The following is a 22,120-nucleotide window of genomic DNA, read 5'->3' as shown; positions in this document are numbered from 1 at the left end:
TACTTCTGTTCTACATAGACGTCCCTTGACTAAAATGAATTGAAATGAATAGATGTCCCTTGACTGAAATGAAATGTGCATGTGCGGGAAGAGCATATGCACATCAAAGCAAACACAAGAGTCTGAGTTAGGGTCACTTGCTCAGGAAGATTTTCTGTTGTAATTGGCTGAAGCAGACAGCTGAATTGAGGCCTAAATCTAATACACTCTCCATTTCATCACCAAGGCTTCTGTTAGATACATATCCCAAATCAAATATGAGTAAGAGTCCTGTGGCACTTTAAAGACTAACAAATTTTATTATGGTATAACCTTGTGTGCGTTAGAGTTAAGTTCATCAGGTGCACAGAGTATCCTAAGTTGGCAAGTGTACATACACATGGTTGCATATCCTCCATCATTTTTCTGATGAAAATAGGCATTCTATTTTATTTTATTATTTCATTTCTACCCTGCCCACCTGACTGGGTTGCCCCAGACCAGGCATAGGCAAACTCAGCCTGCCAGAAGTTTTCGGACTACAACTCCCATGATCCTTAGCTAACAGGACCAGTGGTCAGGGATGATGGGAATTGTAGTCCCAAAACATCTGGAGGGCCAAGTTTGCCTATGCCTGTCCCAGACACTCTGGGCAGCTTCGAACATATATAAAAACATAATAAAACATTAAACATTTTTATAAAAACCTTCCCTATACAGGGCTGTCTTCAGCTGTCTTCTAAAGGTTGAGTAGTTACTTTTCTCCTTGGCTCACGGGTTGCATAACTCCATACCCCCCAACATTTTTCTGATGAAAATAGGGGCGTCCTAAGGAAAAGCAGGACATTCTGGGATCAAATCAGAAACTGGGATGGCTTCTGTAAATCCAGGACTGTCCCTGGAAAATAGGGACACTTGGAGGGTCTGTGGTTGTGGGGAATATGAAGGACCATAGCTCAGTAGATGCATGAGGTTGGATGCATAGCCTTGGATGCATGAGGTTCCAGGTTAAATTCTCTGCTGCTTCAAGAAGGGCTATGAATGTCCCATGTCTGAAATATTGGAGAGTGCTGCCAGTCAGTTTAGACAATATTGAGCTAAATGAATCCTGCTCAGTGTAAGACAATTTCCTGTGTTCCTAATTATAAGCAGTGAGGTTAGAGAGGGAAATCAAATGCAAACAGCAGCGAACTGACAATTATCTTAAACGTATGCAAAATAATGACAGAGATAATTCACAAAGCGGTGTTGATAAGAGAAACATCCTGGCATCCTTAAGCCTTTTGAAACTTGTAATGGGAAAAGAAAAGAAATGTCAGGCCTCAGGTGATAGATTTGAACTTCTTGATAAGTTGTCCTTTCACTCTGGAGTCTCCCTTTGAAGTTCCTATGTTCAAGAATGGCCACATTAAGGTTGGCGACAGAGTGTTTGAGGGCACTGAAATATTCTCTAAATATTGCCCTTTCTGAGATCAGAGTTGTGTCAATTTATGTTCATAGGTGTAAAATTACTATTATAATAATAGTTGTATTATTGTAAATAATAATGATGATGATGTATCATTACGATTATTATTATGAAAGCCAACTCCCCCCTTATGTGGGGAGTTCATTTCAGGCCATTGCGCACTTGTGTGAAATCGTTTATGATCAGAACACCCACTGAAAAAGCCTGCAAGCAGCGGTTTGACTTCAGCCACCAGATGCGTACTCTTGAAACAGACAGATGCCAGCTACTTCAAGATTAAGCACATCTTAGGGTCACACTTCGAAAAGTAGGCAAGGGGCCACATCTGCACTATATACTTAAAGCCGTATCATACCTGTTTAAAAAGTTATAGCTTTCCAAAAGGTATCCTGGGAGCCCTAGTTAGTTAAGGGCATTGAGAGTTGTTAGAAAACTTCTGTTCCACTCCGAGAACTACAATTCCCAGAGTCACAATGGAAGAGGGAATGATTCTTAAACCACTCTGGTTAGTCACCATCAGCTCAGACAATTAGTATGACACTATGGCGCTTAATCTTCTGGCCACAGGAAGGAAGGAAGGAAGGAAGGAAGGAAGGAAGGAAGGAAGGAAGGAAGGAAGGGAGAAAGGAAAGCTAGAGCTTATTTTAGTAAACACCAGCAATTATACATGAGCAAATAGGCATTCGTTTAAAAGGAATGCTTTCCATTCAAGTAGTACATTTCTGTTTCCAGTCACTTTGAAGGGACTTCTTACCCTTTGAAGGAATCAAAGATAATGCCAGGATGCAGACAACCGAGGACGTAAATGGAATTTGTTAAAGGCAAGTTAGAGGACTGGCTTACTAACAAGAGGGTGTGAAGAGAATGGTGGTCTATGCTCCAATCGGAATGTGTGAGAGCAGCTGCCTGAAACCATCTATTCCCCGACTCGAATCTTCCTCTGCATATTGGACATAACAGCAGGCTAACTTAAAGGGTTCTTGTGAAGAGAAGGTTGGTAATACCTGGCTTGAGTCCTGTGCATTCAAGGAATTACTGCTGGGATAGCTGTGTCACTAGAGCACGAGACTTTTAATCTCAGGGTTGTGGGTTCGGACCCCACATTGGGCAAAAGACTCCTGGATTGCAGAGGGCTGGACTGATGACCCCTGTAGTCCCTTTCAATTCTATGATACTAAATTTAGTTTTCCAAGCATATTTAGCCTTACATTATTTTTTTTTAGGTGCCATGTTAAGCCCAATGAACTCAAGTTCTGATCAAGCGCTGACTAGGTTCAAAGTAAACTAAAGTCAACCTTTTTCATCTTAGCTTCCTAAACATGAATTCAGATATGAAGTACTATAGCCAGGGCACTATCTTAAAGGTGAGGGAGTTGGATCACATACTGTCATTATAATGAGACATGGCTGGGGGAACGAGGTTCTAAGGCTTATAGTTAAAAAATGGTTCAACTCGTAAAACTTGGCAGTGTAATAAAAGCAAGCTTGGTGGATGGCCCATGCCAAATTTGGGGTAGAAAGGATATTACTTGTTTTAAGCAAGCTAAACATTTGGTGAGACTGGCATACTGACAGATCCTGTGCATTTTTCTTCCATAGACTTTGCTGAGGTATTTTTTTCTGGAAATATTTCTCCATTTGCATTGTGCCTTTTGGGAAATAGTTTGTTGTGTTGGGTCAAAGAGAACATATTTAGTGTGTGCTTTTCCCTATTATTAGCGTAACGTATCTGTACTCTTTGGAGTAAGCTTAGGCCCGCCCTGTGGAACTCCCTCCCATCAGATGTCAAGGAAATAAACAACTATCTGACTTTTAGAAGACACCTGAAGGCAGCCCTCTTTAGGGAATTATTTAATTTTTGATGTTTATCTTGTTTTTAATATTCTGTTGGGAGTCGCCCAGAGTGGCTGGGAAAACCTAGCCAGATGGGCTGGGTGTAAATAATAATAAATTATATTATATATTATTATTATTATTGCTTCATAGCTCCCTGATTAACAATTTAAACTGCATTGTATTGTTGAAAAAAGAGGGATAAAACTTGGCAGATATAAATATTCAATTAACCAAAAATAGTATTTCTTGCTGGGTACTTGTAAAATGGGGTGGTAGATTCAATGGCATTGGCTACATGTGCCTATTCCAGTGAACAGACAAGTCTTAAGATGTAGGTCCCATCACACTACTGTTTTTTTTTTTAATTTGGTGGATTTATGTCCTGCTTTTGGCCTGGAGTCTGAAAAACAACCAACCAACATTTATAAAGCACAACAGATGCACCAGGAAATACAGAGTCTTGCAACAGCAAGCTTCCTTTCTCTTGCATTCACCACTACACACAAACATAACAGATTGGGTTGTAGTTTTATCCCCGCTCCCCCAATGCAATCACAATTTGGGAGTACCTGTGGGCCTGCTATATTTTCCAGAAGAGAACCTAACCATTCATGGATAGATAATTTGCAATTCTATATAGCCTGAACTCTGGAGCTTGATTTCCATATTCCTTTCATGTATACTATGAATTACAAATAACCAAACTCTCTTGAAGTGCAGAGGTATACTGCACAAAAAATTACTGCCGGGGATCAGAGTGTACTTTTTGTTTTGTTTTTCCACGAACAGTTCACATTAGGATTCTATTAATGTTAGCAGTAATCTAAATATGGAGAAGTGTACAGCCAGCCAGGAAGACATTACTGCACTAGCTGTATTCAGAGAAGTATGCACTGTTGTATTTAGCTGCAAAAAATCTTATGTAGGTGCTGCCATGAAAAATAGGCCACACTGTACATGTGTCCATATCCAAGTGCTTCTGGAGTTTTTTGCCTATCTCGTCCCAAACGAACATTATTTGTTAAAAAATCCTGCCTTGCTTTTGCATAGAAATGCTCAAGGAAACTAAAGTCCAGCCATAATTCCTAGCGAGGGGTAGTAATTTTCCAAAGCAGTGAAATTATGAATTACATAATGTGGTTCAGGCCCTACCTAAAGGTCCAAATCAAAAGTTTAGCGCCAGGAGTGTGTTTTTTGGACCTCTAGCAGTTATGCCATAGGGCATTTTATGTTGCTTAACATTCATATGAAGCTGTTGAGAATAGTTATTAAGAGATTTGTGGTCAGGTGCCATCAATATGCTGATAAAATAAACGCAGCTCTATTTCTCCACAACATCTGAATCACAGGAGGCTGTGCAGGCCCTGGACCAGGGGATGCTGGGAAATTAACTAGGCTTGAGTCCTCGCAAAATGGAGGTTTTAGGGGCAAGTGGTTCTTGTGTCTGAGAAACTGGCTGATTTCCCATGCTGGATGGGGCAGCACCTCCTCTGAAGGAGCCCCCACAGCCTGGGGACTTGCATGGGGGTTTTCGCTTGGGAACCCCACTGCAAGGGATGTTGTCAGCCCCATGTTCAGTGCTTGGGGAAACTAGAGCTGACCAAGTGGTTGTTTGTCGCCTCCTGTCCATTGACAAGGACAGGAGAAACATGGCTGCAGTTTGCAAGTGTGACTGTTTTGCTTTGCTGCAGTTGCTTGCAAAATGTAGTTTTGTTTCTCCCCTTTGTGCCATATGATGGAAGAGGAAGCAAGGCTGCTTAGCGCTGGGTTGGGTCCATGAGAGGCAGAACCACACCCAGCACTAAATAGGACCTGCCTTCCTCACATCAGCTCATCATCAGGGGTGTGATCCTGCTTGGTCCAAATGCACTTAATTTAAATACATGGAGGGGCAGACTGAATGGTATTTTCTGTTGCTCTGACTTATGCAGATGGAGAGGGGCAAATGCACGTGATCCACCTTCAGCTTCCCTGGGATGCAACGTGCAAATGTAGCATAGGCCCATTCCACCCCCCCCAGCGGACATGTGAATCTTTAAGCAATGAATATCATGTTAAAGAAGGATGCAAATAGCTTACTCCATTCAGAGCAGGTGGTCTCATTCCCACACATACCCAAAATTTAAACACAATTTAAATGGAATGGGTTTATTTTTGAATAGTAAACATTACACAGTGATCATTATTCACATTTAATAAATAATGCCGCCCGAATTATATGCACTGTATTGTTTTTCTTCAAATCAGAAATTAGCAATGATTTTCTATATATAGCTACAAGAAAACTTAGCAAGATTCCACTATCCCATATAAAAATAATTTCTTCAGTCCAATGCAAAGGTATATGGAATGCTAGGAAGATTCTCTTTAATAAATTATGTAGTTGCAAACAAAGTCAACAGTCCCTTTACAAAAGAAACTATTTCATTGCCTCCTAGTTTAGATTCGCCATAGACTCTGTCCACAAATGATATAGGTACCTATTAAAAAAACAAAACACAAAATTATTTTAGTTTTAACATAACAAGTTCAAGAAGTAATAGAAAGAAAAAAGGGCCACTTCAGCTCCATCTAGCATCATGTCCAGAATAAAATCTGCTTTGGTGAGAAGGTATGAAATGATGGCACCTATGTTATCATAGCCATTTTCACTTTCAAAATCTAGTTCTAATCCAAAGCATCTCAGCTACCATCTCCTGTAAAAGCATGTTCCTAGTGTGCATGACTGGATCTTGCATGTGGTGGCAGAAGCTCCAATGGCTCAGAAGAATAGTTAAGGCTCTCCTTTTTCTTTGTGGTTAACATGGTCTTTCAAGCAGTGGCTGAAAACTTTTCTGTTCACTCAGGTTTTTCACAGCATTTTAATCTGACGATTTTCTGCAGCAAAATGTCCTGCTATGTTATTTTGTCTGTTATGTTGTTTTAATGATTTAAATTGTTTTGTTCTTTGTTTTTTTAAAGAAACATTTGTGTTGGACCCCAGGATGGAGTACAAGAAAACAGCATAAACACTAGATTAGAACAATAACATCAGCAATTACAGGAGACATAAAAAGTAATTACAGCAGGCATAAAAAATTACTTCTCTGGCTTACACTCCACCCACAAACACCTGGTGAAAAGAAGACTTGAGAACAAAAAGACATCAGTGAGGGATACACCCCCAAAGGGAGGGAGTTACACAGATCTGGTGATACTGCAGAGGGGGTCCTATCTCGCATCACCACCCAATAAGCCGTAAATGCAGCTGTCAATTCCTGGATGAGCAGATACAGGGAGAGGCCCTCTTTCAGCTTTGTAAGTTAAAGTCAAGGTCTTGAATTGGGCATGGCTGCAAACAGCCTGGCAAAAATATTAAAACTCTTTGTTCAAAAGGCAGGGTATAAATCTTTTAAACAAAGGGAAAAGCAGAGACAAAATCCTGTTTGGCTTTCTTTTCAGCATCCCCATCTATGTGGTGGTGGGTTTTCCATATTGCAGCAGAATTCATCACCATCTCAACAGTAGTTAAAATAGTGTTATACCTGCAATTAGTGTTATACTTCCAAGGGATACATACTTGGGCTACAATCCTACACACACTAGCTTCAGACAATTGCTCTTGTAGCACCTTAAAAACTAGCACACTTTATTCTAGCATGATGCATGAAGTGTAATTCTCAGTTGCCGGTATATATGGTTGTAAATAGTGGGATAAGAGGGAAACAATATGCAAAAAGTACAAATACGGGCAATTCAATTGAGAGCTAATATATGCACAATAAGTAGAGTGACCCTTTACAAAAGCAGTGCCAAGTGTTATCTGGAAGTAACACAGAACTTCCACTGAATGCAGGAAATATTCAATGATAAACGTGCATAGGATCGCACTGTTAGGGGAATTAGCACAGTCCTATGAACAGAATACTAGACTTGATCTGGAGAAGCATGTGAATTCATATAGCCCTGAAAAAGTTACTACCTCTCATCCTGAGCCCCTTATCTGTAATTTGGGAACAATAGTAACCTACCTCACAGGATTGCTGTGAGAACGAGAGGCAAATGTTACTGTATATACCTTCTAAGTGTTAAATAAGATTACCAGTAAGCCTAACATGCATTTTATTTTTGTAGCAAACATACTGAAGTGTTGCTCCTTTAATAACTATATTGCACATGGTTCTAATTCAGTAGCTATTCATTTAAATATAGTAAACACTGATTTGCAGTGCTTTAGAATGCCAGCTATTTTCACTATACTGAAGCAGGAACTTTAACATTCCAGCGTGTAAGACTATATGTTAAATAATACCCAAGGGCCCAAAGTCAGACGGTGGAATCCACAGAAAGTCTGGCTAGGTACTCTCAGTTGGCATACTGAACCAGAAATCAGCTGGCAGGCAGAAATGGAAAAAACCACGCTTCCCACACACATGCCGCTCTGCCAAACATGAGTTGTTGCATCTCTAGGCAATAGTTTCTTCTGCCAATGGAGAGCCAAAGGCAGAGGCTTGTCTAGTACATTTTCAGTTGCTTCACCGACAACAAGGGCACAGTCTTGAGACAGAATTGCTAAAGAATCTGGGACTCCTACTGGAGGCACTTGCCAGTGCAGGAAAAAGCAGCTTGGAATGTAGTGGAATGAGACAGTCTAGAACGCTTATGCTAAAAAAATAATCTCATAAAACATGTTTATTTTCTTAGCAGTCTTGTACCTGTTTGGGAATCCCAAGAAACCAAAAAAGAAGTACAATTTTGAAATCAGTGATTAAAATCAGTGCAGTTCTGAAAGGTTCAGTCCACTATCTTGATTCAAAATGCTATCTAAGCATAGATAAAAACCTGCTCCTTGATGTCAGGAACCATCATGCAAAATTAGGTTACATAGGATGAGATTCAACTGCCCTGTTCTGCTACTGGAAACCAGTGCAAGGACTCCCATTAGCGCAATGGGGTTCCCCTGTTCCCTCTCATACCCGCCTCCCCCAAATCCACTCTGGAGGATTGGGAGAATGTCCAGAACAACACACTGGGGGAGCCAAGGGGAAATCATTCCATAGGGCAAAGCAGAAATGGAAGGAATGATTTCCTTCGCACTACAACTGAATTTCGCCCAGTATCTTAAGAGATGTCCAAATGCATAGTGAACAAACAACTTTCCAAAATACAGAGCAGAATCCACAACAAAGGCAGGCCACCATGTTTGTGCGAGGGTGCCAAGAAGAGATTTTCATCCGCAAAAGAAGCACCCACACCTGCTGTTGTTTAAAGCTTGTTAAAATAAGGAATGACTGTTGAAGTTAGGTACATATTAGGTAGACATTTGTTAATTAGGGCTTTCCAGTGTACTATGGCATAGATAGGGATTAACTTTTATCCCTAATTCATTAATAGCAATTAAGTTGACAGTCCAAGTCTAAATAGTTGCTGGAAGGTTGGAGAGAACTAACTCATAGTTGCACAGTGTCTGTATAACTGATCTGAATTAGGGGTTATGACTGGAGATTGGATTATTGGCTCAATTCAATACATTTTTGTGAACACATGGAACTCAAGCGGGTACCTGTCTCAGTACAGGATGTTAAACAAATTAAATATTCATATTTTTAAGAGCAATTACCACAAGCCTACATTTGTACGTTGCTGACTGCCAAGCTCCTCACAGCATTACATAATTTGTGTAATTTCTGTCACAATATTAGATTTAGTAGTTCTCAGGCTTATTACACCTCCTGGGCCATTTTGCAGCTGTTAGCCAATTATTATTCTATTATCCATCAGGTAAATTTATAATATTTAAAATATAGTGTTTGTGATTTAACATTCTTTACCTCTCCAACAGAGAAACCCAGTTGTCTGGCCCGGACAATCATTTCCATCTGGAAAACATATCCTTTCGAGACACATTTCTCCATCAGTTTTTGTAAAACATCTTTTCTATATAACCTACAGAGAAAGTACATATATTTCTATTATACAAACACTCCACAACTGCAGTCTTTATTCCCAAAATCAAACAAGTTTTACCATTTCAATCCATGTCTGATGTTATTATCCATTTCAAATTGACCATTAATTTTATTGCTCATCTTTGAAAGCTGAATGCAACCTTAGAAGCAACACACCTGAAGCTGCCTGTTAAGTCGGATGCACCTGGCCGCAGTAGAACTTGAGTGAGGAAGTTGGCGCCACGGCTGCCAAGAAAGATAAGGGGTTTTGGTAAACATTCAGAATCCAATGTTGGAAAATCACATACTTTTCTATAGATGGGATTTCATTATAATAACATTGTCCTGCGTCAATACAAATGCATAATTTGGAAGAGTTTGCTAATTCACATCAAGCCAAGAAAAGAAGCGTGTAGAACAAAAAAGGATTTAACTATCCCAGTTTGTAAATTGTTTATATATTGCCAAACACAACCAGGAGAATTACAAGAATAAAAGATAATCAAACCTCTGCCCACAGGTTTACTATCTATGAAGTAGGGGGGGGGGGAATGCAAGAATAAAAGACTAATCTGGAGCAGTACAAAAGGAGGAGGAGGAGAGTTAATAACAGAACGCAGAATCCTCCTGTGTGGCTTTTTCTATCACAGACCTTGAATGATGGAAGAAGTAGCTACCAACCTGATCAATTTTCGTTTCAAATCCCACCCATGCACACCTCCATTTCCTTTATATCGCGTTCCAGACACAATGTCAAAGTTACCTTCTTTCTGTGTTCTATGTAAACATTTGAGAGGAAGAGGGAAAACAATTAACAAAAATCTATTAACTTCCTATTAAATCTAGGTCCGATTTAATACAATAAATTCAGCTTAAGGAAGGCACCAAGTTGAGAAGGGGAGAAAAAGGGTCCATTTGTGACTGGCAGGTCTAGGCTGTAGTAAAAGGGAGTAATTTCAACTGGGAAACTACCGAATTTTGCGCATCATAGGACGCACTTTTCCCCCTCCAAAAATGAAGGGGAAATGTGTGTGCGTCCTATGGTGCGAATGCAGGCTTTCGCTGAAGCCTGGAGAGTGAGAGGGGTCGGTGTGCACCAACCCCTCATGCTCTCCAGGCTTCGCACACCTCTCCGCAAGCAGCAGGAGCCCAGCGCTGGGCTCCCGCTGCTTGCGGAGAGGTGCCTGCATGCCGAAGCCTGGGCGCGCTGAGCTCAGCGCGTCCAGACTTCACGGACCTCTCCGCAAGCAGCGGGAGCGTTCCCGCTGCTAGCGGAGAGGTGCCTGCATGCCGAAGCCTGGGCGCGCTGAGCTCAGCGCGTCCAGGCTTCGCGGACCTCTCCGCAAGCAGCGGGAGCGTTCCCGCTGCTTGCGGAGAGGTGCCTGCATGCCAAAGCCTGGGCGCGCTGAGCTCAGCGCGTCCAGGCTTCGCGGACCTCTCCGCAAGCAGCGGGAGCGCTCCCGCTGCTTGCGGAGAGCTGCCTGTTTGAGGGCTGGGGTCGGGGGAAGCTCTAGCTTCCCCCGCCCCAGCCCCGCACCTGGGGGGGAAATAATTTCCCCCCCTTTATTTCCCCCCCCAAAAACTGGGTGCGCCCTATGGTCCGGTGCGCCCTACGGTGCGAAAAATACGGTAATCCCTTTTAATTCTTCCCATCTTAGTTTTGCCAGTTTGAGGACCAGGCAAAAAGCAATAATAACAGAAGAAACAATCAACATTGTAATAATTTTCTTTGTTTTACGATGCCTCCTCCAGTGTCTCACTGTTTTAAGCACACAAAACACTCGTTTCCATAAAAATAGTGGAGAAAAAGGGGTGGGGAGCAAGACTCAATAAATACTACATGAAATGTAATTCCTTTCATTTTCTAAGCTATCACTATCACTTTCTGCTTCTTCCTATGTATCAGACGATGACAATTTGAGGTCAAGTCAAGAGGACAGAAAAGACAGAAACAGATCCGCCAACTACATCAACAAAAGGAAGCCCATAAGCAAAGAAAACTCTGAATTCTCCCTTCTCTTGTGACAACGGCAGTGCCCCCTAGAGGCAAAAACGATTATTGCTCTTGCATTTGAGAGTTGTACTCTAGGTGCACAGGAATCCGATACTGTTCATAGTTTTACATAAAAGTTTACCTGTTGCATAGTTTTTAGAAATCATTCTGGGGGAGCATGCTTATGAAAACCTAGTCTTAAAAACTTTATTCACCGTTCTGGAGGAAAATATTTCATAACTCATTATTTTTCAGAAAAACTCAAAAGCACAGGCAGAATATGTTCCCCCTTGCCACCATAATTTTAAGAGGGTTTTTTTTTTGTGGACTTTCACATTTCTGTGCTGCTATCCTTGTGAAGTTTGGCAGGATTCTGACCTTGCTGCAAACTTTATCCAATTCTGGTCAAAAATTAAAGTTTAGACTCTTCTGATTTCTTGCATTGTTCAATCTATTGCCCATTGCTAATGTACCAAATGTAAATGCAGACAGGACAAAGCATCTGTTTCATACGAAGAAGGTTGCAGGTTCATTCCTCAATATCTCCAGGTAAGATTGTAAGGGATTTCTGCCTGAAACCCTAGAGAACTGCTGCCAGTCAGTGTAGATTATACTGAGCTAGTTGGAGAAATAGTTTAACTTGGTATAAGGCAGCTTCATATGCACCTGGGCAATAAGTGTCAAGGTCTGACTGAAATATTTAAAGAATACTAAAAATATTAAAAATACTACCCACCTGATGAACTCTGGAATGAATTTTGGCTGAAACACAAAAGAGAGATGTGGGAAAATGAAAATATACTGCAGCTCAATGCAAGTTAAATAAAGAAAACTTTATAAAAGGCTAAAGAAATGTATGCACAGATACAACAGAAACACTTACATGGTGTGAGAGGTCAGCGTCCATAATAATAATGAAGTTTCCTGTGGCATGCTTCATTCCATGAATGTAAGCAGTCCCTGGTGTAAATGATACAAAGGCAAGATCTGTCACCCACATTCAGAATCATGTATGTGAGCTGTCAGCTACAAGGCTGATTCAGTTTCTCTTTAAAGTCAACATATGGGATAAAAAAATGCCCTACATTTTTATTGAATGGCTGCTTGATCAATCTGCTATCCCACTCCAGCCTGTCCCGGGCAACAGTTAGTCACACATGCATGAATTTCAAGCAGCTACTACACCCCCAAGGTGTAGTGTATAAATGGTGATAAACAGTGTAATTTCATGGTTGAAGAAAATTGTGTAGGTTCAGCTTATTATTTAACTGGAGTTGTGATATGTTGGACACTGTTGAAAACCAACAAATATGCGTTCCTACCCCCAGAAAGGTATACATACATATGTAAGTTTTTTTCCAAATTTCCAACACACACGCTAACTAACGGAGTTAAAGGTATGATTAAACTCATGCTTTTTAAAATGGTAAACTGCCCTGGGAGTTCAAGGTCAGAATATAAAACTTGTAAATCCTCAAATTAATGAATACTTACCCAATCCAAGTTTCTTTGCTCTGGGTCTTAAAAGCTGTAAAATATCAGTGGAGGAAATGAGTAACCGATTAATTGCATTAAATGATCCATGATTGTAGGTTTTTTTTATTATCATTTCAGCTAAATATTAACATTACCACAGTTGCTCTTCTCTCAAATAGGGCTGCTACATTTCCATATTTACAGAGCAAGCTGCCTTTAACATTTGGATTACACAGACATTAATTCAGATCAAAACAGTTACAGAATAGAGAGCTGTAGACCAAGTTTAGAATGGTCTGCTGAAGATGGGAAATAGAGCCAAAGCTGGCTGAATCAGCTGTGCGTGGTGCTGACTTTGGGTCTTTGAAGTCATTGCAATGTCAGGTGACTGACAGATGATCAGCCCACCCACTTGTTGATTTCAGCCCAAAGAGCCAAAAAAGTCCCCCGCCCTTAGCGTAAAGTATGGATCACCACCAAGCACTTCAAAATAAGGGAGGCTTGACTAGCAGGGTTAGAGCATACACCTGCCATACATCTATGCTCTCTTAGGCGCTCACATAAAAACTGCAGGGGCTTAGTGCAAGTAAGTTTGTTCATTATCAGGAATATGTATTGCATTTTAAAAAAAATAATGCATTTCCATTTTTTCTTAGCAACGCTTCATCAAGAGGTATTCAGCAGCATATATACCTTTAAGGATTTAATTCTGCAAATATAGGTAGGCACAGTATCAAATGGATGAAAATGTATTGGATAATATCCAACTGAGTCACAATCAGAGTAGAACCCATTGCAATTAATGGACAAGTAGAGTCCACTGATTTCAATGGATCTACTCAGACTACAACCAACATTGAATATCACCCACTGTATATGCAGCTGAAGAAGCATTGCTAACACTGCACCTGGAACCCCTGTTGCAGGGCTGAACATGGCAAACTTTTCTGTGTGTGTCACAATGCAAAAATTATGGGGAAAGTGGTATCTGGTAGATTTCTCACAGACAGCTATTAGAGCATCCTATGAGGTCAAGTGATGACAACTCTAAGAATTAGCACAACTTTATAAAGTGAAAATTAAAACTGCATCCAAATATGCTAATTCAGGAAATTTCAAACTACTCCCAATGTTGCTACCCATGTTATCAACCTGAATAAACTGGTAAACAATTCAGTGTTAAAAAAACGAACAACCCATGCATTCAAATTTCATCCCTCAATGCTAATAATATTATTAAGCACCTTGTGTTGTAACAGCAAACAAGTCAAGTCAAAAAATAAACATATGACTCACAATCTTATCAGATCCATAAATCTTTATCAACTGTTCAGCAACTTCCTGTGTCCCATCAGGACTTCCATCATCTATTACTATAATTTCGAAATCATTTCCACTGAAAAAATAGAGAATTACATTTTAAAGCCAGGTTCAAAAGTTAAAGTATATCAAGTACAGTATTATGAAAGTGGGTAGGGGAACAGAAAGAAATAGCCAATGCTTCCTCATCAAAAGTAAATGGTGTTATTAATTCTATTACAATGCACTCTCCTCTCAAAATGGAACTGAAATGCTTCATAGTGCCCTTGCTCCAAGTAAATACCGCAGAGTAACAGTAGGGTTTGAACTGTTGGCCAATGTTGGTTATTCATTTCATGGGTCACAGTTGCCTCAGGCATTTGCCTGATTCAGAATCCGAATGATTAGAATCCTAGAAGTGGAAGGGACCCCAAGGGTCATCTAATTCAACCCCCGCAATGCAGAATCTCAACTAAAGCATCTATGACAGATGGCCATCCATCATCTGCTTAAAAACCTCCAAAGGAGGAGAGTCCATCACCTCCTAAGGGAGGCAGTTCTTAAGTTCAAAAAATTCTTCCTGATGTTTAAATGGAATCTCATTTATTGTAACTTGAATCCATTGGTTTAAGTTCTAGCCCCCAGAGCAGGAGAAAACAAGCTTGCTCCATCTTCCATGGGACAGCCCTTTAGATATTTCAAGATGGGTATTGTATCGCCTCTCAGCCTATTCTTTGGGGTAAACATCCTCAGTTCCTTCAACTGTTCCTCATTGAGGATTGGTTTCCAGGCTCCTGATCATTTTGGTCACCCTCCTCTGCACATGTTTCAGCTTGTCAATAGCATTCTTAAACTGTGGTGACCAGAACCGGACACAGTACTGGCCTGACCAAGGCAGAATAGAGTGGTACTATTACTTTCCTTGACCTGGATGCTATACTTCTGTTGATGCAGCCAAAACAGCATTAGCTTTTTGTGTGTGTTGCTGCATCACACTGTTGACTCATGCTAAGCCTGTGGTCTACCAAGACCCCCTGATCCTTTTCACAAATACTACTGGCAAAGAGTAGTATTTCGCAAATACTACTCCAGGTGTCCCATTCAAGGGATCTGGTCCTTAAAGCCAGCATTCCAAATAAGTAAGTTACTACTCAATAAATAAAGCTATCAGATTGGATTTTGGCTCTTGATCAACACACAATAATGTGCTTACAGCTGGTGAAAAATCATGTTTCAGAAGTTGCTGGTAATCTACACACCACTTGCTCCATCTGTGAAAACAGGCTGAAAATTTTCACCATAGGCAAAAATCCAAAGACTGCTTAATGAAAACCTACAAAATCTACACTCTGACATTTACTCACTTACAGATACACATAAACCCGTCTATAGATTGCCTTGAGACAGTGGTTTAGAAGGTGATTAATAAATTGATTTTCATAATAATATAGGAATGTCCCTGGAAAATCACCATCCAGTTTAAATGCAGATGGGGGAAAATAATGTTTAGGTTTCACTCCTATGCTAGACACACTTGCTTAGAAGGAAATCTCACTTGGACACGAATGAAAGTTTACTTCCAAGTAGACACGCATAGGCTTGTGCTGCCAGGTTTTAATCCTATGCACACACTCCCCTAAGTGTAAAAACCCCATTAGACACAGTGAGATTTATGCGTGCAGGGCTGCCCTGCGAAGTCCTAGCTTTTCTAAAACAACAAACAGACAAAAGTCATGTCTAAACATATTCTATGGGGGCGTAATGGGTCTGACGCATCCTTAAAACCTAGTTATAGGGTGATGCCTGAAACAAACGAAGCAGATACAGTACATCTTTTACCCCTGGAAGCTAAGCAGACCCAACACCATCATCATGCCCTTACTTCGGGGTACATATACCACGGATTCACAACCCCCAACACCTTTAAAACGGCCTGGGGAGAAAAGCTTCTCCCCACGATATGGAGGATTCTAATTCGCAACGGCGACGACGGGAAACGGAACGGGGGTCTGGAAGATGGGGCTAGTTATTCCAGATTAACTAACGCGGAGTACAGGAACGGGGCGGATTTTTCCGGGGGGAGCTCGTTAGCGCTAGGGGCTTTTTTTGTATATCGTTAAGTCGCTGAAACGAAACAAGTCCCCTCCCCTCAGTCACCTCTGCTCGAAACTCCTCACCAGCAGCCACACAATGAGCGGCAGGTTCTCGCGCTCGTTGTAGGTGGGCAGCAGCACCGAGTACTTGTCCCGGGAGGCGGCCATGATGGTGGCGGCGGCGGCGGAGGAGGAGGAGGCCTGGCAAGGGCCGAGCCGACGTCGCCTGCGTGCTAACCGGCCTCCTCAGCACCGAAGAGCCGCGGAAGCGGAAGAGGCGAGGCCTCCGCTCCCTCCTTCACAAACACCCGCGGCTCGCCGCTGAGGCGTTTCTACCCTCTCCGTGAGGCGCTGAGGTAAATCATGGCGGCGGGAAAGCGCGCTGAGGGGAGCGTGTTGGGAGGCGGCGGCGGCGAGTCCCAGGAGTCGGAGGCGCCAGGCCCGCTGAGCCGGCTGGACATCCGGCGCTACTCCCGGCAGCTGGTTCTCCCGGAGCTGGGCGTGAGCGGCCAGCTGCGGCTGTCGGGCTCCTCGGTGCTGGTGGTGGGCTGCGGAGGGCTGGGCTGCCCGGTGGCTCAGTACCTGGCGGCGGCGGGCGTGGGGCGCTTGGGCCTGGTGGACCCGGACGTGGTGGAGCTGGACAACCTCCACAGGCAGGTGCTGCACCGGGAGAGCCGCCTGGGCACCCCGAAAGCGCGCTCGGCGGCCTCGGCGCTGGGAGAGCTCAATTCCCGGGTGCGCTGCGTGCCTTACGAGCTGGCCCTGTCGCCCAGCAACGCCCTGCAGCTGGTCCGAGACCACGACGTGGTGGCCGACTGCTCGGACAACGTGCCCACCCGATACCTGGTCAACGACGCCTGCGTCCTGGCCGGGAAGCCCCTGGTCTCCGCCAGCGCCCTCAGGCTCGAAGGGCAGCTGGCGGTGTACAACCACCGAGGGGGGCCCTGCTACCGCTGCCTCTTCCCCAAGCCGCCCCCTCCGGAGACGGTCACCAACTGCGCCGACGGAGGGGTCCTGGGGGTCGTGCCGGGCATCCTCGGTACCCTCCAGGCCTTGGAAGTGATCAAGATCGCCTCTGGCATGGGCACCACGTGCCACGGGTCCATGCTGCTCTTTGACGCCCTGGAAGGCAAGTTCCGCCACATCAAGCTCAGGCCCAGGGACCCCAAGTGTGCTGTGTGTGGGGACCACCCCACGGTGACCGCCCTCCAGGACTACGAGGAATTCTGCGGGTCGTCGGCAACGGACAAGTGCCGGGCGCTGCACCTGTTGAGCGGCGAGGAGAGGGTGTCCGTGGAGGAGTACAAAAGGGTCTTGGACAACCGGGCTCCTCACGTGCTGGTGGACGTGCGCCCGCCGGTGGAAGTGGACATCTGCCGCCTGCCGCATTCCCTCCATGTGCCCTTAAGTAAGCTGGAAGGAGGAGACGAAGGATCCCTGAAGTCCCTGCGGCAGAGGATACATGAAGCGAGGCAAGAGGCGGGTGACAGCGCGGTTCTCCCCCTTTACGTGGTCTGCAAATTGGGAAATGACTCTCAGAAGGCTGTGCGAATATTGCAGGGGTTGTCTCAGAATGGACTTGGTCCCATTTCTGTCAAGGATATCAGGGGAGGGCTGATGGCATGGGCTAGCAAAATCGACGAAGAGTTCCCCCAGTATTGATGTTTTCTAAGAGCAATAGCGTTCTGTTTTTATTCAAGTGTTCCATTGATCACTGTCGTGGCTGAGAATATTTGTAATAATCCTGCAGAAGCCCTTTTGGAATATGTGAAATTTCTTTTTTTAGGAAAAAAATATTATTATTATTATTACTATTATTATAAAAGACAAATGTGTGTGTGTGTGTGTTGATTTGTTAAAAAGTCGTATGGGGTTGTAGCCGATGCGAGTGATGGTCAGAGTAGACCCAATGAAATTAATGGACATCACTAACTTAGGCCTTTTACTTTTAATGGATCTACAGATGAGAAAATCTTAGATGAAACTCACAGCATTTCAGAAGAATTGCTTCCATAATAAGCTGGTTTATTTACATCTTTGCTTTTGAATCTCTAGTACTTTTCCTTTTACTAGTATTGATGCTTGTCTCAAGCTGCAACAAAAGCCACATCAAGACATAAATCAGGTTCCATTTATGTATCATCTAATACTTGAGAGCATTGAACATCACTGATCCAGTGAACTTTGAAAATGGCAGTCTCCCCTTCACTTTTCTTTATCATCTCCCTTCTGTGACTTTAGTAATCATTTTGCTTAACATAGCTGAGAGAGCACTCTTCAGCTTTCTCATGTATTCCTTCTTCCCCTCTTTGCTGCACCCCACTATATCAGTTTGGGTGCCATTTGCTGCCCCTACATCTTGGAGAATATTTGCTCCTTAGTGTATGGGTGTATGGGGTATACATCTTGCACACATACTTTGCTTTCTCCCACACCCTATTGCTGGGAACTTTTGTTATCTAGCACTTCATCTCTTCCTTTAGCTCCAGACTCTCCATCTTTTCTTTATGATCTACTTGGTTGTGAGCAATAAAATAATGGGAGAGAGGCATTCCTAAATAACTTGGAGGAAGACATTTATATAACCAATAACTTGAGGTCCCCCCCCCCATATCTGCTTGAACGTGACTAGTAGTGGATTACGGAAAGTGCCATTTTCTGTAGAAGAAGAAGATGGTGTCTGTTGTGTGCTATAGTATTCATCTCTATGCCTGTATTTCTGTACCGGTGTACAAATTTCCTCTGGCATGAAGTTCAAAGCTCATATGTTTACTCAACTAAAAGATCTTGGGAGAATACTAACAGAACATGTGCTTCCTCAGTGCTGCAAAATAAGTACATAAATCAAAAATAATTTGGCACACTGAACATATAAATGTATTCACAAGCATTTGCGTTGCTTTTTTCTGTGTTTGGAATTCATGATGTCAAACAGATCTTGGACATTTGAGACAGAAAATAGGGTGAAACAGCTGTGCAATAAAGGTCACAATAGGAGGGAGATTGAGAGCCATGTGATTATTGATAGTTGAACAGATACTGTCCACACTCCCCCCACCCCAAATATTTCTTTGCAGACACAGGCGTTAGATATATGAAGATGAAAGCTGGAGTTTGGGGAGTCCCTCTCACTTCAGTTTTTGCTTGCTATAAAATTTATTATTCCCAAATAATCATTTTTAAGTATCTGATTATGAGTTTAAATAGTGAACTTTTACACAGAGAGAACTTTAAAACATTCATATCCCACCTCGGTCACAGTAATTCTTGAGGCAGCTGACAATATGAAAGCATGCCATAATCAATAGAATACTACAATAAAATATAAACAGAAAAACATATCTAGTCTTTTAGATTGAAGTACTGAGCACCATGCCTGCTAATGGCACTGTGTCTCCTGTTATACAGTATTCCTATACTGTTCTTGTCCCCTTTTCATACATTTACTAGCTATGACTGTGATCCTATTTCTTTCCAAATGAAATGAAATAGGGCTACTTTTTGCAGGGCGGAGTGCATGTGTACTAGAAATTCACTCAAATCTTTTCAGGACACTTTAGAGCAGGGGTTTTCAACCCTTTTGAGTTCACAGCTCCCTTGACCAACTACATTCTTTCTGCGGCACCCCTGTGGGGCTCAGGAGCCCAGTTGTGTCATCCCTTGCCTGCCCAGCTGGCAGCCTCTCACCCCTTTTCAAATGCCCTCCCTTGTGGAGTGTTCCCTCAGCCTCAGTCTCCCCTCTCCATGGGAGTCCTCCAGGCAGCTGCCACAGCTACCCCCAACTGCCTAAGCTCTTGGCAACCCAGCCCCAGAGGCACCATTTGCCTGGGGAGCTTGTAGCCAGGGCTGCTGCAAGAAACAGCTGTTCAAGTCTTTGAAAGGCAGGGATGGGAGAGGGCATCAGAGGAGGGAGGGAAGGAAAGAGCAGCAGAGGCCAGTGTTGCCTGCAGCACCCCTGACCATCATTCAAGGCAGCCCAGGGTGCCACGGCACACTGGTTGAAAACCACTGCTCTAGAGAACATGATAGTGGTATTTAGCCAAGCTATGGGAGATCAGGGGAAAATACAAAGTGATATGGATGGTACCTGACTAAGTCATCTTGGAGTAGATAATTATGATCAGTGGACAAGTTAATTATGACTAACTGAATCCCATTGATTTCAGTGTTTCGCTACTTGGACTCTGACTTGGATACCACTCTATATGGCTTAACTGTAAAATGGGTAATGTTTCTAACAGCTTTAATAGGCTGTGATATTACATTCATTCTTTCTTCCTCTTGGTGCCCTTATCCCGCATGCTAGATATTTTTGACACGTGATGCAATTTTACAGTTGAAGCTGAACATACCTTCCACACACACCCTCCCCATTATCTGTCTGCATGACCTTAGATGAATGCTAGGATATATGTGTAATAAATAACATAATCTCAACAGTCCAATCAGTTGATCTTGCTAATTTAGACATTTGTGTAATTAAATGTCTAGGTTCAAGAAACATGGCCTAGCTAGGCTGCAACTCAGAATCATGTTGCAATCTTAGATTTATATCACTACAATTACATTCCTGAGAAACCATTGGCTCTTAGGGTTGATTTGAATGTGTGTTTTCATGTTCGCTATTTGTGGCATTTGTGCTTTCCATATTACATTTTGTACTTGTTGATCTACACTGGCGGTTTCCACAGACATTTGTTATAATGTGGCTAATACCACCCATTGTGCACATCTTGTAGCAAGCCTGTACCTCTGCAGTAAATTCCTTGGTAATGACTGGCAGACCAACACTGCATTACAAAGATATCTGCAAACATGCCATGAAGGCTGGCAACACCAACCCTGCCATGCGGGAATTCCCTGCAGACGACCGCAGTGCCTGGAGACAGGCAGTCAAGTTGTGCATCCATAGTGAAAAGAGAAGGAATGACTGCAGCAAGGAGCGCAGAGAAAATAAACATCATGGTGCATCTGCAGCAGCACAACTGGACGCCTTCCTCTGTGACAGCTGCAACAAAACACTTGCCTCCTGTGTCAGCCTCTACAGCCACAGCAGGAACTGTACCCTTCCAACTATTTGACTTCACCCCAAAAGGGCATTATCTTCCATTATCTTCTGAGACAGACGGATGGCACCAGGAATGACTGGACACTTAGTGTGATTCAGCCCACACATGAGCTGGCTCTATGGCTGTTATGGAAAACCCTCACATACATACTAACAGCAGATTTACTAACAGCAGATTTACATCATGGGAATAGTACAGGCATGTAAATCTGCCTGCAGTGAAATCTAGTGCAAAATTGCATTTTAAAGTTTGCACAGTTAAATCAACGTGTGCTAGGTGGCACTGCAGGTTAATTCATGATTAACTTTGCATGGCGGGAATCTCAATACATGGGATGAGAATTAGCTGCTTCGTTTTAGACAGTTCTTTTGGGAGGACTGGAATTTTGTACAAATCATATAAAATCAACAGCAGCAATTTGGTACATAGAATTTAGCAGTTTAAAAGCAGCACATAATGACAGGCTGCAGTTAAAAAGAGAGAGAAAAGAATGAAGCAAAAAGTTTCTGTGTTGCCTGCATTCATTTCAAGTGTGGTGCTGCTGCAGGTGGCCATGCAGATTTCAATAAAATGAATGGACAATGCTAACTAGCACAGGCATGATAGGATCACAAACATGCTGGTTAATTTTCAGGCCTTTGGATATTCAGAATGCTTCTCCAGTTCATGTCCCATTAGGGGAATAATTATCCTACCTAAAATTACCCAGTACTTAAAGCATTTTAGTTTTTAACTTTCAAAGAAAATTGGGGAGGTTTCTTAAAGAATCAGATTGTTTCCTGTATTGTCACCTTCACTTCAAAATGTAAAGAATCAGATTTTCATGTTGTTCCCCCTCCCTTAAAGCATCAGGATTATCAGTCCTGATTAAAGTACTTTTCTACCAATCCAGGAGGGAAATGTGAATTGAGTTTTCAGAGGTTTCCCTCCCCTCCCCCAGTTTCTAGAAAGATTAAGTACAGTATATAATTCAAGCATTA

The 22,120-nt window shown here is 42.6% G+C and overlaps 2 protein-coding genes across 2 annotated transcripts; one reads left to right on the top strand and one right to left on the bottom strand.

Moving 5' to 3' along the window:
* Positions 1-5,415: 5,415 nt before the first annotated feature.
* DPM1 (dolichyl-phosphate mannosyltransferase subunit 1, catalytic) lies at positions 5,416-16,265 on the bottom strand. The gene is made up of 9 exons (XM_081917316.1): positions 16,136-16,265; positions 13,976-14,075; positions 12,698-12,731; positions 12,087-12,163; positions 11,940-11,965; positions 9,892-9,987; positions 9,388-9,456; positions 9,094-9,208; positions 5,416-5,763 (listed from the first exon to the last, which is right to left on the bottom strand). Exons 1-9 carry the CDS (start codon positions 16,237-16,239, stop codon positions 5,659-5,661), a joined length of 726 nt encoding a protein of 241 aa, XP_081773442.1. The 5' UTR covers positions 16,240-16,265; the 3' UTR covers positions 5,416-5,658.
* A 169-nt stretch (positions 16,266-16,434) lies between these two features.
* On the top strand, positions 16,435-17,880 carry MOCS3 (molybdenum cofactor synthesis 3; the record flags this gene model as incomplete). The annotated part of the gene is made up of 1 exon (XM_081917098.1): positions 16,435-17,880. One exon carries the CDS (start codon positions 16,435-16,437, stop codon positions 17,731-17,733), a length of 1,299 nt encoding a protein of 432 aa, XP_081773224.1. The 3' UTR covers positions 17,734-17,880.
* Positions 17,881-22,120: the final 4,240 nt, after the last annotated feature.

This window comes from Podarcis melisellensis, assembly GCF_964234715.1.
Source record: "Podarcis melisellensis genome assembly, chromosome: 6".
NCBI classification, from domain to species: domain Eukaryota; kingdom Metazoa; phylum Chordata; class Lepidosauria; order Squamata; family Lacertidae; genus Podarcis; species Podarcis melisellensis.
The sequence above is the reverse complement of the archived record's forward strand: the minus strand, read 5'-3'. Positions and strand labels throughout refer to the sequence as shown.

Coding starts and splice junctions, on each gene's coding strand:
- DPM1 (XM_081917316.1), bottom strand. CDS start 16,239: ATGGCCGCCTCCCGGGACAAGTACTCGGTGCTGCTGCCCACCTACAAC. Junction 9,988..11,939: donor TTCATTCCAGAGTTCATCAG/GTGGGTAGTATT, acceptor ATGTTTACATAG/AACACAGAAAGAAGGTAACT. Junction 9,457..9,891: donor TTGAAACGAAAATTGATCAG/GTTGGTAGCTAC, acceptor CTTTCTTGGCAG/CCGTGGCGCCAACTTCCTCA.